Genomic DNA, 16,022 nt, shown 5'->3' on the forward strand with positions numbered 1-16,022 from the left:
TCCATCTCTACTGCACAGCTTTGTTACACCATGTATCCTACAAACACAATTTTTTCTAGCAAGGGACAGTCATATCATGTGATTATTGGAAAACGTTAGGCAAATTCTGCTGATGGTTTCAGACCCTTCTCCATTTGCACAGCTGTGAATTACCATTCCTTTTTCTGAATAAGAGTCATTTGCTATGAGACCCCCCAGATAATCATATATAACAACATTTCTGCATCTTCCCTGAATTTTGGAGATACAGCTTAGTTTTGGAAATCCTGACTCCTCGTACATGTATTGATCACTATTAATGGGATGGAAATACATTACCTTTGTCAGTGGTTTTCATTTGTTTTTAACCACCTGCTGCCTTAGTGGCTAGAGATCACAAAGAGACTGCACTGCAAAACATACACTTGGTGTTTCCAGTGACCAAGCAAGGACTTGACTCCAGTCAGCTCAGCAGTATCTTAAATACCCCTCTTAACTGGGCATGTTCCCTTTAAAAGAAAAATGAACACTAAATTCTCAATCTTGTACTAATGAGTGGCGAGGTGTAACTGTGGTGGCTCACTAGAAAATGTGAGTTCCGGAGCTCTGGAACAGCTCTTTCCACTGAAATTGCCCTAAAAATACAGCAGCCCTTAATAAACTGTTGTCTGCTGCAATTTGTTTTTATCTCTGTGAACTGACCTCCCTCTGTGTCGAACAGTCTTTGAAGGCTTTGTGGAAGTCTTGGATTTGGGGCTGGGCACATCTCCGTTCTCAGATGGGGTTGTGTCCTTAATAGGTCCTGGTAAAGGAGCTGGCTCATGGATAATCAGGACATCATCTTTATTGTGCTGGCCCAGATGCTGCTTAGCAAAATCAAAGCCTTTCACACTGGGGGCTTGTAGCTGTGAGAAAAGAACAAAGACAAGAAACAGGAACAGTGAGTGACAATGAGTACAAAGGCCTTGGTTCAGATCTGCAAACAATGGCCACTGAGAGGATGGTCAGGCCATGGCAGTCTCAGGAAGGAACACGAGAGCACTAGGGAAAAGAAAAAGAAACTCTCCACAATTCTGTCACCTTACTGCAGTATATGATACACAGTTCAAAATTCCAAATCAATAAATCTAGTTAAAAAACAGACTTCTGACGCTGCTACTGTTTTTACTGCTAGTTCTTTAGATTTAATCATTGTGTGGGGAGCTTTTTGTGTACTTATGAGTGCAAGGCTGTAGACACCTGTGTACAGACGGAAATGGCCACCACCACCAGGTCATATTTCCATTTCTTCCAACCAAAATGGATGCAGGATTTTAAATAATTTGAATACTGTCACTGCTGATCTTTCTCATTTTGAGCTCCCCAAATCTGGGAGTGCTTGTACAAACACCTAGTTCATCTGATGAAAGATAAACACTCTGCAGATCTGAGTTAAACAGCAGCCTGGCAATGACTTGTCAGCCAGTATTGATGCCTCCAGAAAAAAAATGAAAATCTGAATTTTTTATGAATTTCATACTGAACAGACAGAGAAATATACAAAAGGATTTGGGATTTAGAGAAATTATCCTAAAGACCTTATTCAATAGGCATCTTGCTTGAGAAAGACACAGAATTCAGCCTTTTACTTTCATAACTGAATTTATAAAAAAAGCTAATCTCACCTTATCAATGACTTGATTCAGACTTAATCAAGGCTCCAAGTTTCAAGCTCTCTGCTTATTTTTTGGGGGCTTTGGAGCAACTGGAAGATCTGAAGAACTAATTAAAAGAAAGTTTTTCCTCAAACCCCACTCAATTTCATGTTGTTTAGAAGTTGAAAGCAGAAAGAAACGTTGACAACTTCCAGTTGCAGAAGCACATGCACACTAAACCTGCTGCACACCACAGGCACAAAATCCTCTGTGTGCTCCCAGAGCTGATTTCCTGCAAAGTGAAGCAAGTGCTGGAGTGCCTTGATGGGTGCATCTGGTTCCAGATGTTTAAATGAACCCCTTTTCATAAAGCTTGGCATGCCAGCACAGCTAACTGCAAACACACTCCTCTGATACCATGCCAAAGATAAGCTTGCCTAAGGAATATTCTGAAACAATCTCTTCAAAATATTTTCTCAGTAAGCAAACATTTTCCAAATGTTTCTTGCACTCGAGCAAGCTGCCTGTGTAAGCCAGTAGATGGCAATAAAAGCTCTTCTGTAAAATCCAACAGTTTATCTGCTGAGGTTTTGGAGTTAATTTCTCACAAAATGAGTAAGGTCATTATTGGAACAAATCTGGATGTCTTCTGCTATGTCCATTTGTCCTGGGCTTCACAACAGTCCCTTCAATTCAGCATTATGGATGATTTATTGAATTTATGAAATTTATATTGAATTTATGCAAATAACTGCAACCACTGATTCATAAAGGCACCAGGGAGCTACACTAGCTGAAGGTGTAACTGTGTCTCCATTTTTTTGAGTCACTGTCATCTAGTGAAGCCTTCCTGAAATTTTCTCCCTTTCAGATGTTAAACATTTCTCTTCAGGACTTTGCTTACTTCATAAAACCCCACCCCCAAAACCCTCCAAAAATCCCCTTCCCCAAACACTTCTGAAGACAAACTTTTCACTTCTGCTGTCCGAATTATCAGGCCAGCCTGCACCACTACTGAAACTTCTTAGCTACCCCACCTCACTTAGGGCCCATCTGAAGTTATGTCCATTCTCCTAGAAGATACTCCTGTGTATGACACTCTTCCTTTGAGCCTCCAGTGGCTTCCCTTCTTCCACCCTTTCACACTCCCTGCCTGCCCAGCCCTGCTGCTGCTTCCCAATGATCACACTCTCTGGTTCACTGCGTTCCCCTCCACAGACTCCAGTGCCCTTAGCCCAAAGATGATGACATTCTTCACCATGTGCTAGGCACAATTCTTCCACAAATCAATCTGGTGGCTTCTCTACCCTTTTCTTATCAACCTGCAAAGTTACCACTGCTTTTTGAATAGTGTGATGGGTGGGGTGAGGAAGGACAACTGAAGAGACAAACATTCCAGGAAGACTGGAGTTACCAGGATGGTTTTACTAAGATTGCTCCATGTCTGAAACATGAACTTCAACCTATCCTGGAGTCATTCCAGCAGACTGAGTTTGTAAACCTGTTTGGGAGTAAAAAACCATACAAAAATATAAAATTTTCATTTTTTTTTCAACTTTAAATAGTCTTATTCATAGCTGCAGTCCAACATGACCTTTTATCTAAGCACAGTCACAGGAACAGATATATTTATGTGTCCAGGCACATGTGCCACAGCATATGTATGCATGAATGTTTATCTGCAGACAGACCACACAGCAGCTGAATTAAAAGGCTGTCAGTACTGCAGAGACCAGCACTCACACTGTAAGAAATGGCAGTAAAGATTATCTGAAACAACCAGCAACGACTGGATCCTCTCACACACAGGCATTGCAATAAAGTCTTGAGTTAGAACATCATAAACTCAGTTCTTCCAGAAACCCTCTTGCTCTCTCCCACCCTGCTGGATCCTTGGCTTAGACTGGCCCTTCTGCTGTTAGTCAGAGCTGGGCAGAATGTAAGAATGCTATCTGCAAAAGCAGGATCCCCATCTCATTTCACACAGAGGCTGGCAAGCCCCACTGAAAGGAGAAGGGGATGCAAGATGAGTCTTTTATGCATGTTTACAGCTATGGTGGCTGAGACTTTAGAGTTTCATGGACACTGGCTGGCAACAGAGGACTGGCCAAGCTCAGCTATCATCACCCCAGGCGCCACAGAACCTATAGCTATATTCCTTATATATATATATATATATATATATATATTCCTTATATATATAGGTATTTCCTTAAGTTGGAGCCAGGTAAACTCCTCAGCTGGTGTTACTCTTCCCTTGACAAGCAGAACCATTCTCTCTGCCCCACTCTCTCTTCCTGCCAGCTGCCAGTGCCGGTTGACAGCACCCAAGAACCTGAGGCTCATCAGTCTTTACACTTTCAACACCTGGAGTCATAACAAGCTCTGTGTAACACAACGGAGGAAAAACACTCTCAGCTTTACGGGACAGCTCTACAGACCTCACAAGCACAGAACTGCTGTAATCCTCTGACAATTTAACCGGTAAATCTATAACAGGGCTTTGTCAACCCCATGCAAACATTTTCCTAAACTTTTAAAACTTAAGCCAGAAACTGGCAGCAAAAGCATTTCCCTCACACCAAACAACCTTCTTGTTCTCTTCAACAACCTACACCCCCTAAGGCCCAGAATGTGCACTAGAGCTTCTCCACAACAATTTTTAAAATTCAGACCGAGCATTTCATTTTCTCTTAACCTTGTTCTCTGGAAAACAAACTCTTCTTCTCATCTTAAAAAACAGTTTCAGTATCAAACTGATACTTGAATGGAAATGGGCTGAATGTTTCAAGTCTTACAGAGTTCTGTACAGCCAAACATTTCTAGATATCTCCTGCTAAAAAAAACTTCAGATGGCACTACCAGCTCCAGCCAATACAAAGATTGTATGCATGTATGTATGTGTTTGTGCACATGAACGAAAAAACATGATAGAAAAAGATGACAATACATACAAAACATGATACATGACTCAATAGAAAGATGGTCCTCAAAAATTATAAATTCACTTGTTAAAAATAATATTATTTGAAAAACAGAAATAATAATAGGATTACCACTGTAGAAATAATATTGACATAAGCCTGTTTTGTTTTCTTAAAAACACAATCTACGCTTCTCATACTTCTCCTTGTAGACCACGACAACATTATGACTTAAGTGAGAAATGACAGCAGCCAAAATCCACATTTCCAGTGAGAAGTGTCTGAAAGACACTGAACCACAACTCTGCTTTTTAAAAAAAAAAGACAGATCACTGACTCAGTGAAATGAATGGTGCTACTCCTGACTGAAGATGTTTCCAACGTTTTCTTAGAAATTTCTGTGTGTCACCTGCTGAGTTCCTTCTTTTCCTTAGATCAAGTTATGTAACAGGTTGCATCACTCTGCCCATCTTGGGACTGGTAGTCAGGATACCATGCGTGGATCAGTCATCTATTACTCATATTTTAATCACCACCAAGAAAAGAATGTGGTAGCTTTCCTAGAGCACTTTTAAAGTTTTGCTGATATTGCAATTAAGTTGTGCTGATATTGCAATTAAGTTGTGCTGTTACTTGTTCAGGTACTGAAAATGAGCATCTTTTCACCAGCCTCAGGTGCCTTTACCCAGGACTGCACAAAACCAGTCTTGGCAAAGATTTCTTGATTTAAATATAAGTTGTTAGAGGTTTTAATTTGTCTTTAATATACTTGTGAAAAGGAAAGAGGTAAACTACTCTGAAGCTTACCATCAAAATGAGCGTGTCTAAATTACTGCACTCATAAGGAATTACATTATTATACAAATGCAGAACCTACCAAAATCTTAGAGAAAGATGATTTTATACTGCTAAGTCAAGAGAGTTTTTAATTCTACTGTTACATACTGAATGAAATATTAAAAAAAAAACCCCAAACCAGTATTTGAAGCTCAATTCAGAGAAAAATCAAATAATCTCTGCAGGAGCCAACAAAATCTGTGCACCTCGGTTAACTCTTATTGCATAAAAACAGGGTAATAGTTTCAGCATTGTTCAAGCCACTGAAATACAAAATGGTTGCCAATATATTGTTTTTTGGATGCAGAGACACACCAGGAATGTCAACAACCTGTCTTCAAAGCAATGCTGCTAACAGTTCTGTGAGTAATTGCAGCAGAAAGCAGAAGAAAAGAAATATACTTAACTCAGTATTCTCCCTGTAGTTCCTACAAGCAGCATTTGAATTTGGACACAATATGAAGAATAACGTATCAAGACAATTTTCCACTGATTTTATACCATGGCCTTGCCTTGCTCCTTGTAGAGCCAGCTGAATTGAGCACAGTCTGTTAACATACATTTGTAAGGAAACAGAGGAGCTAAGCATGTGCTTTAGTGTCAGTGCATAACCTGCAAACAGAACAAGAAACCCTATAAAGAAGTCCTGCTGACTTACCACCTTACTGTCATACTAGCATATAGAATGTTACTGGATAAAGAAACTTTTCAGGAAAAAAAAAAAGTCTACAAGCTTAAATACAGCAAGTCAACGAGACACACTGCTCTTAAAATTAATGCGGGTTGAAGATGTAAGTCAGCGTGATTTATGACAGCTTAAAGCTACTACACATTGCCAACTGACTTCACAACCTGACATTCACACCACCAAACTCTTGTTCATATCCGCAGGGCACCATAACATGAGTTATAGTGTGAATTCCTTGCATCACTCTCATGACGCATCAAAAAGGATAAGAATTTGTAGTTGCTTGTGTGCTTGGTAGAGTCTTCTTCATTTTAACTCTTTTTTCATTATGTGTCTACTATTTCATCCAAAAAGTCATCTACATCTTCTTCCCACAAGGACCATTCATCCATATGGTTTGCAGTCACTGTTCCACAAGATATTTCAAAACACCTACCAGTCTACCAATAAATAAGAATTTAGAAGTACTGAGGCATGTTCACCTTCCAGAGTCTTATTTTCTTATTCAGCTCATTTTTCTATTATCATTCCTACATATCTTTCCACATAAGTACAAACTCTGTATTTTTGTTTGCATTGCTCTCCTTTGACATAAACCCCTTTGGGATGATGGCCAGGGACTGCCTGTAAAGTATGCATACAACATATACATATGATTCAATAACAATAATGCATATCTGATTTAAGACACAAAACCCCTTCATTCATGAGAAAAGCATATTAGAAGATCTCATAGAAGGAGAGCTCTGACTTCACAGCCACCTTCAAAATACTGAAAAAAGACCCACTTGTATCCCTTGAGGTCTTTTTGTCCTTTGTGTCTTTTGTGCCATTGTGTTTCTTTTCTGACATGGGATATTATACAATGTATTTGTACCATAAGCCAAACTTCTTTAAAACAAAACCCCAACACTAAGCATCACTGAGTAATGTGCAGAGGTGTTCCTTCACTTTTGGTGGTTTAGAAAATATGTTTAGGGACCAAAACAAAAAGTAGTCTCTAATTTAAATACCTTTACTTGGTAACAGTGTTGGTATGTAAACGGAAGCGCACATGCAATGACAGTTTCCTGTATTTATTACATCTTACTTGGGATGCCACCACCCTCCCACTACAGTGGGGTGACAGCCTGTGCCCTCTGAGGCAAGCCTCAAACCAGAAGCAGGATTTTGAGACCTGTGGGCCAAAAAAGAGGCTGCAGGTCCAAAATGCCACCCATTTTCTTATCTTAGACCAACTACCTCTACACAAATTACATTTCCCATTCATCATCACAACAGCGCTTCGGTCAACTATTGCCATTTCTGGGAATAGGTAAAGCAGTTGAGCAAACCTGTCCTTGGGGAAAAGAAATATGCCTAGAGCTGCCTGGGTTTCTCCCATCAAGTTGGGAAAAAGTAGGACACTGTATAGCCAGCACTGGCACAGAAAATCAGAACAAGCTGATGTACAGCCTGTGGTCCTCTTTCCCTCTGCTGGAAAGCCAGAACTGTGTTACTGCTTACCACCAAACAAATAGTAAGGAAAGCAGGAATCCCACAGAAAATACCTCCTCAGGAATTTTGCTTCTGGAGTAGGATTAAAAACAAATAAAGAAAAACCCAAACTTACAAAACTTTATAAAGCCTGAGATTCTCAAGACACCTGTCCTGAAATATTTTCTTAAGACGGATTCTTCTCGTGGATTTCCATCATCTCTCTTCTTCTCCTTTGTGCATTTCTTCCTGCCACACTAATATTACCATGACAGCTCAGTAAATTTCACAAAATACAAGAGGGATCATGTTGTTGAAAGCCCATAACTCTGAGTACATATATGCCCACAGGCTGCTGAGATAACTGCTGTAACAGGCAGAATTTTGTTCCTGAATCACACAGTTTTAGCTCTCCTTCTCAGACAGAAATGCCTCTGGGTGGATACTATCTTAATCACACTTTGCACACTGGCTGGAGAGAAGTGTCAGAAGTAAGTTAGAAGAAGATTGGTAACTTTATACAATAGACAGGTATTTTTCATCCCTAGGTTATGTTAACAATTGCTCCTCTAAGTCCATGTACATAACTCCAACACCAGCTGCAACCTCTAAGAGAAGACAGCACAACACATAAAAAAGTACAAATTAAGGGAACTCTTTTCTAAACTTGTGAAGCAAACAAATACATTCTAACATGACTCTCACCATCTGCACAGACACAACACAGTCCAAAAACACATCCTCTTACAAATAATGAGAGAAATGTTACCACTTTTAACTAGACTTCCAAGATAGAGCATAGGTCAGCAATTTTCATTTATCTTTTCATGCTGGTATTTTGTTGGGTTCAATGATTCACATATTTATATACCTAAGAGGGGTTTAATGTGCACAGAAAGTACATTCCCATGTACTGCAGAAATATTCTGCTTGCTGAAATGAAACTGCAAGTTTCAAACACAAGTGTGCAGTGCATTAAAACCTTAGGCCACAATGATTCAATGTTGGTGCATTTCCATGCTCCCAAAACAGCTAAATTCCACAGTAGATTCTCTATCATGTTTTTTTAGGAGAGAAAAATTTATTTCTCCAGTATTAATCTCATTTCAGAGGTTTATTATGCTTAGGATGGCACAACATTTACCTGTATCTTGAAAACAGATTCTTTTTGTTTAACTCCTTTTGAAAAGTAACCACTACATAAACATGACTCCATAAATCCACTGACCACCTACATTTTGAATGGTATATTCAATTCTACTCTCCGCCTCTCAAAACAAATGGAACAGAATTAGAAAATGTTCATGTTATTTAAAGGCTCAAATGCCAGTCCAAAAGAAGGGATTAGAAAACTGGGGCTCCTTTGATTTGAAAAAGAGGTGACAGAGACAGCAATATGACAGAGGTCTATAAGTCAAGACTGGCAAAGATGAAGTGCCTAGGAATCAGCTGTTCCCTGCCCCCTCCAATACAAGGACTAAGGGCCATCACAGAAAAACTTAGAAGTAGCAGGATAAAAGCATGGTGAAACAAGATCATGTGGTTCCTCATGTAACATGCTGTGGAAACCCCTGTCAGCAGCTGAGGTGAGCTCAGAAGGACCAAACAAGTTAATGGAAAAGATTTATGTGGAGGGTTGCTAAATATCATCACTTCTAGCCACAAATAACTGGAGGCTGAAGAGTTACTCAAGGCAAAACAATCCATATACTTGCCCTGTCCTTTTCCCCTTCTCTAGGCTTTTCCTTGTGGCATCTGGGCTAGCTGGCCTTTTGGAATGATCTAAAGATAGATACTCAAATGTTTCTAAGAAAGCAGATGGAGACATTTTACTTTTAATACCTATTTGTATAAGCAGCGTATCTAAGTGTGGCATTTTATTTCTACCGCTTGTGAATAGCTAATCCTCATTACAGAAAGAGTTACTACAAAAGACTTCTTTCAGAGGAATTGCCATCAGAGAAATGTATTGTTGAGAAGTAATTAAGATGTTGAATACTCTATCCCTTGTTAGAATCCAGCTATTGACTCTGAAGGAGATCCTGTATGCCATCCCCAAGAAGACAACAGTTTGGATAGTAAGTCAAGGTAGCTATTAGAAATGAATGGTATTTGTTATGCAAACATGAATCTCTTGCATAAACTCATGTCAGTTTTCAAGTAGTTTTTATAAGATTGGTGTCAGCTGCCTTTCTTAACATGAGTCTCTTTTGACTGAATTTTTCTGCAACGCAGAGCTGTTGCCTGACATTAGACAGATGAACAAAAGGATTACAGGATGTCAAAACATCACAAGAATTATTTGCATCAGGAGCAGAAGCCTAGTATTTAGCCTCCAGCAGGGCTGGCCTCTGATCTTGGAAACATCCAAGAGATAGTCTACAGACTATACAATAATAAGCAAAATTCTCAATTCAGAGGTGTAAAGTTACACCTGACACATGACATTCGGATATCAGATATTCCTGCTTAGAGGGGGGAAATAAAAATCCACACAAGTGCCTCTCAGACATCTTGCAGCAGGCATGACTCATTACCTGTGACCGTGAACAGATGAGAGCAGACATGCAAGGGCTGGTGACAGTCCCCAGGAGATGATGACACTTGAGCTGAGCCGTGCTGGCACAGCCCTCCAGCACTGGCATTACCTGTGCTGCAGCTCCAGGAGGAGGTGCAGGACTTGGTCCAAGGCTTTGAACACTCCACCTGTGCCAGGTGTAAACACGCACAGGAGGGGCACTGAACCAGAAGGACACTGTCAGTCTCTAGGAAGCACAGTGGCATGCAGAAGGCTCCAGAGAGGAGTGACATCTGACTGGAGAAGCAGACATTATTCCCCTTGGGTTTTATGATGCACCCTTGGATACACAAGGAACTGAGCAAGCCACTCAAAGCTATCACTGCAAAAGCAAGTGACTGACTGACTTCAGCACACCCAGCATTTAGAGGAGAACATCCAAGACTTTCTAAATAAACTGCCAATTAGCTTGTCCAGTTCTTGCCATTAGGGCAGGGAGCCTTTCCCTGAATAATTGTCTATAGCTGAAATTATCTCTGAGAAGTCCTAGGAAGGGATCTGATATTTTTCTTCAAATGCTTGTAACACAGAAAGGAAAGTGAAACCCCTAGAGAAGCAGGCTCCATTTTAATTTTTGGATGTCCAGAGAGAAAGAAATAATACTGCTGACTCTGCTTCCATTGTGAATAACATGTAAAACTGGTTGTTTTGCTCTCTGGGGAAGAGAAAAGAAGTGGTTTTGCACAAAAACATCAGAGGCCCAGTACAGGTACAGAGCAAAATGATGGTTCAAGCATTAAAGAAATTCATTGAGTTTTTCATGAAGAAAAATTCAGTTGCCCACAAAAGGCACAGCTTCTTTGCAGGGAAAAAAAAAAAGGCTTGGGACAAGCAAAAGGTTGGGACAATGTTATGGTGGATACAGGCAATGGCAAGAGAGAAAATCTTGTTATTTAGAAATACCATCTTTTTATTTCATAAGGCAAGGACATCTTAATCCAGTGCAACAGCCCAGGTCACATCAAGGTGAATTTCCAGTAGGATGCTATGGCTTACAGAACAAGTCATGAATATTTGATGTGCCCTTTAAATATCTTAGTATCATCTCTTCAAAAGAATTATCCTTGCACAGACCAATGAATCTTGCATAGATTCACTGCTCTCCTCTGTTTCCTTAACTCTCAGTTTTAAAAGCATAAAAATAACTTTGATCTAAGCATCTTTTCCCATTTAATCTCCACAATGGAAAAGGAAACCTAACATTTTACAGGTGTTATTAATCCTGTTCTGACGCAAAGGGATGGATTAGCAAATCACAATCTCTTCAAGATCCTTTATTTTTCCTTACTTCATGATGCAACCTGGTTTTGCTAGTATCAGTTCCCACAAAAGATTTCTTTCCCATGTATTTATGTTTATATTCACTGAGGTAGCAGATAAATAAAAAATCCCTTAATAACAGGCTTCATCTCAATATTCTTTGCAGGAAGTAACATTATGAGCCTTTTAAAGCAGGATCCTTGTGCCATCCTGTCTGCAAGACACTGATCCTGTCCTGAAGCTGGAAGGCCAGATGGAAAGAACACAAACTGGTGGAGTGGTACAGCCAAAGTGCAGAACGAAATATCCCTGCTGTTATCTACACTGCCTTGGAGAATGAGCTGGCCTTCAGGGTGGGGCCAAGCAGCACATCTGGACTCAATTCTAGCTTCAAGGCTGCTGTGGCACATCAGTATTCATGCAATCTTGGGAGATTCTGTGCACTTGTCACCACAGGATCTAGGTATTTTTCAACACAGCCATGTCCACTCAAGTGGGAAATCTGCTATTACTGAACATCACAAGTGAGGGACAGTGACCCAACTACTCTAAAGGGGTGTCCACAGAGCATTTAAGGGATCATAGCCAATTGGCTGTGCTGGCATGATATGCTGGCAGTATGACTGAATTGCTGTGTAGAACAACGCCCTGGTGAGCCTCACCCACCTCACCAAGGTGCACCCAAGCAGCCAAACCCCACACACCCAAAAGTCATGTAGGGTCTAACTGCCAGCAGATAACAGCACTGGGCTCCTTCATCAGAAGACAGACTGTGAGGTTATGAAGCTTATGAATTACTTTTATTGGTGACCATAGGAACACAGAAATCACACTTACTCTGTATAAGTAAACCTTTACATATGAAAGATTAAAAATAAAACTTATATTGCCTCAGTGAATACCAAAATGCTTCAGGAAAATCCAGGAGTTTCAAAGCAGAATGAAACAATTAAATGAAAGCAGAGAAGAAAGGAAGCATATGACTGACACATGGGGCTATGGAATCCAGTAAAATTTGTAGGGTCTAAGAATCTCCCTGAAAAGGATAATGCAATTTGTAAGAGAGATTCTAACTAAGAATAAAAAGCTCCTGCATAACCTGTGGCTTACTTATGCAATCTGCATTTACAGTACATTTACAGAGTTCTCTCTCTCCATGTTCCAAGAAATCAGCCTTTTAGTCTTGTCTGCAGCACGAAGCACACAGGCTTCTTTTAAGTCACAGGTAACATAATCTGCTCTCAGCTTCTACTGTAAGTTCTAACAGATCATTATGCTGCCCACTGAACTGCTATGTTAAAGTGGCTAATTGAAGACACTGAAGAAAGACTGGTGACACCCCTGGAGATCCACCAGCAGCAGGATATCTGCCATCAGCTGAACAAGAAACAGGTGTCTCAGTTTCTTATCTTCCAATCAACACACATTTTCAAGCACAAAACACATTACAGACTTATCACAAGGTTGAAAAGTATTGTCTCCTATTTCCAGCCATATCTATGCTAATGAAAAACTCTATATTTACATGAAATTTTTGTTAAATATTAATGGAAGTGAGAAGAGCTAGCACACTATAAATGCATCTTTACGTTTTTTAAACATGAAATATAGATTCCAAGAGAAAAACTCAGATCTTTAATCTAAATATCTTTCTATTTACAGACGTAGTGCAGGCTTTCACCTTCCTTCAGTACCAAGGTCAAGCTCTGAAAATAGAGAATGGAAATGTGGCTGTGGTGAGGAAGAGGAAGCCTAGTCCATTTTTATAGACATAAATCCCAGACCATTGATGATGACACTCCTTTGATTACTTCTTTGCATTTACTCTAATAAAAAGTATAAAATACATAGAAAATTTTAAAGGGCAGATCAAAAATTTAAAGGATCAGATCAAATGTCCCTAATAATTTCAATGCTGTTTTGAGTGTCTGGGGGTCTCAGGGGGTGGTTGAATACACCCTATTCTGACCAAGAATTCCAACCCACTGTTTGAAGACATGAAATCCCAATGACAGCCTGATAGTAAGGAAGCCAGAGTACTGCTTTTATTCCAGGCAAAGGAGGAAATGGTCTGCAAACTAGGTTCTTCCAGTTGCTTGATGTGCAAAGTGATAAAAATTTAAGACACTTTTTATGGCTTTACCTCCAGTGGCACAAGGACTGAGCTGGATGTCCTTACTGGTTCTTTCTAGTTTGCTTACAGCAACTTCCCCCAAAGAAGGCAAAGTGACAGGTTCCCTAGGCAATCCAAAATGAGACCTGAATATAAACAAGTTTGAGGCTTCTAACTCATGAATGATTAAGATGAAGAATACTGTGGAAGCAGTGGGGAAAAGCAGCTGAGCCATTTTCTTAAAAGGAAGTAATTACATGAAAGATGTTTCTGGCCTTACAGTCAGTACAACCAACCGCTTCCTTACAAAAAAGCTTGTGCTAGCAGAGAGGAACAGAAAATGTGATCAAACAGAGTACTGAGGGTAACAGCCCTCTCTTGTATGACCCTTCTCAAATTAGTCAAAACTACTGTGGGGAACTTCCTCAGTCAAAAACGTGTGTTACATATTCCCCCAGCAGAGGTGAAACAAGGTACCAGGGGGTGGTGTTCATCAAAGGGTACCACTTGTTGCCAGCCTGGATTCCAACACACAGTTCTCAGTCACAAGACAAGTGGAAGTTGCTATTGATTTGTTCTGACTGCTTTGGAAGTGTGAGCGCTTTCTGCTTCTCTCATCTTTCACATCATTAATTATCTTGAAAAGAGAGCATGGTGTACAGACAAGGCTTGTTATGGAGAAAACTGTGTGATTGAACACAAGGTCACAGTGCAGAACGTGACTGCAGTACCACAGGATTAGCACAGGCAGATTATTCTGCCTTTATTAATGCTTCTGAAGGTATAGTCTGTAACAAGAATTTCTGACACACATAGGTTCTCTTTGGTTGTAAAAATAAAGTAGCCTTTCAGGCACTTTATCATTCTTTTTACTGAATACATCCTTTGTGAAAAACCTGGATCACAAATTTTTTGATTTACACTCTTGGGCAAGAAAAGGACAAGAGTACTGAATTTCTCACTATCCTAAACAACACTGGCCAACAAACTCACTTATGCAGGCACACACAGATCCACTAATTTATGTCCTAGTACTGCAACAGGTTCTCAAAATTGCAACAAAAAGAGCCCTGGCAGAACATAGAGGAGCCAGGACAGGTTCTAGCAAATTCTAGTTCCAGTATGAGGTATGATGGGTGGTGCACTTTAGCTGTCAGATTTGGTTAGCAGAAACTCTCCAAAGAAAAATTCAGCCTTCTGGGGAAAACAAGGTCAGTGACTCAAGACTCAGTACATTTCTTCTTATTCAGTCCCAGCCACAGCCTTGAAATGAAGTGATAAAGACGATTTCCTTTCAGCCTCAGTGCCCACATTTCTGAAGGATGGATCTATCTAATGCAGTATCAAATACCCAGGAGAATAAATAAAACACTATGGGATTCTTAACTTCAACTATCATTAGACTGCTTCCCTCCTTCTTTTTTTTCCCCTCTAAACTGGAATGCTCTGAAACTGTCTTTACACATGCTAGTTAAGGATGCCAGGTGCTCCCCAGAGTCTCACATTCCTTGTTTTTAGAATACCCCAGCTCCTCTCAGCACAGCTTCCCCGTTTACCTTCTGTCGCTGCTGAATGTTGCTCACTGTGTCTGGCTGAAACTCCAGCTTGTCTGTCCTGCACAGTTTCCAGTATAAAATAATAACAATCAGGAGCACCACAGCAACTGGGACTGCCACCCCAACGATAATCCAGAGGTTGCTGTTCTGAGTCTCTGACGTGGGCTCCTTCAGCCTCTCCACAGCTGTGAAGTGAAAAGGAACATAGCAATAGTACATGGTTATATTTCCAACTGAGGACACTTCAAGGTTATGTATTTTTATGTTCCTGTAAATGCTAGTTAAGGAATTTATCAGAAACCAGCTGCACATCACAGGAAATGCCATACCACTGTAAGTTAAGGGATGTCATGCTCAGGAAGCATGGGGCAGGAGATCAATTGTCCTGGCCCACCTTCTGAAGAGCTTACTTAAAATACTAATGAAAATGGCTCTTCTGCCACATCATCCTGTAACCCAAAACTAAGCTGACACAGTGAAATGGGTCTAAAAAAATTACCACTAGCAAAGGTGAGATAGACTGTCCAACACTGCTGCCTTTTCCCTGCTTTAGGCAGTATTACCAGCTGCCTCTTCTCTTTAACATTCTGTTATCAAAACCAATTTGAACCTCCTCCACAAGGTGTATAGTTCTGCCTTGCTGATTACTTTTTTTTCTTCTCTCTGTTTTATTGTCAGTGTGAGATCCTTTGGCCCCAAGCAGAAAACAACTGCTGGGAAGTGTAATCAAACAAGTTATTCTTGCAAAAGGTAAACTGAAATAAATGAAAAACTTTTATTTGTTAATTTTGCACAGTGCTTAATTATGGGACTAAAAATCATAGCAATAATACATTCCTAGATTTATGTACTTTGTAAAAATGATGTTTTTAAGGTAAAAAGAGTATTTCTATTTTTTTTTCTATTTATCATTTTATTAGTAATCATTCCAGTGATGAGCCTAGAACTTAAAGAACATAGAATTCTTGTGGTTTAGA

At 40.0% G+C, this 16,022-nt stretch overlaps 1 protein-coding gene across 5 annotated transcripts in view; it reads right to left on the minus strand.

The window, feature by feature from the left end:
• KIAA1549 (KIAA1549 ortholog) overlaps positions 1 to 16,022 on the minus strand; it is a 142,200-nt gene that overhangs the window by 26,881 nt on the left and 99,297 nt on the right. For all 5 annotated transcript variants that reach the window (XM_036400161.2, XM_036400162.2, XM_036400160.2 and 2 more), the window contains exons 10-11: positions 15,046 to 15,230; positions 682 to 884 (exon numbers count right to left, since the gene is read on the minus strand). In XM_036400161.2, coding sequence (XP_036256054.1) covers positions 682 to 884; positions 15,046 to 15,230 — 388 coding nt within the window. The remainder of the gene's footprint in view (positions 1 to 681; positions 885 to 15,045; positions 15,231 to 16,022) is intronic.

The sequence above is a fragment of the Molothrus ater genome, chromosome 5 (genome assembly GCF_012460135.2).
Source record: "Molothrus ater isolate BHLD 08-10-18 breed brown headed cowbird chromosome 5, BPBGC_Mater_1.1, whole genome shotgun sequence".
Classification (NCBI taxonomy): Eukaryota; Metazoa; Chordata; class Aves; order Passeriformes; family Icteridae; genus Molothrus; species Molothrus ater.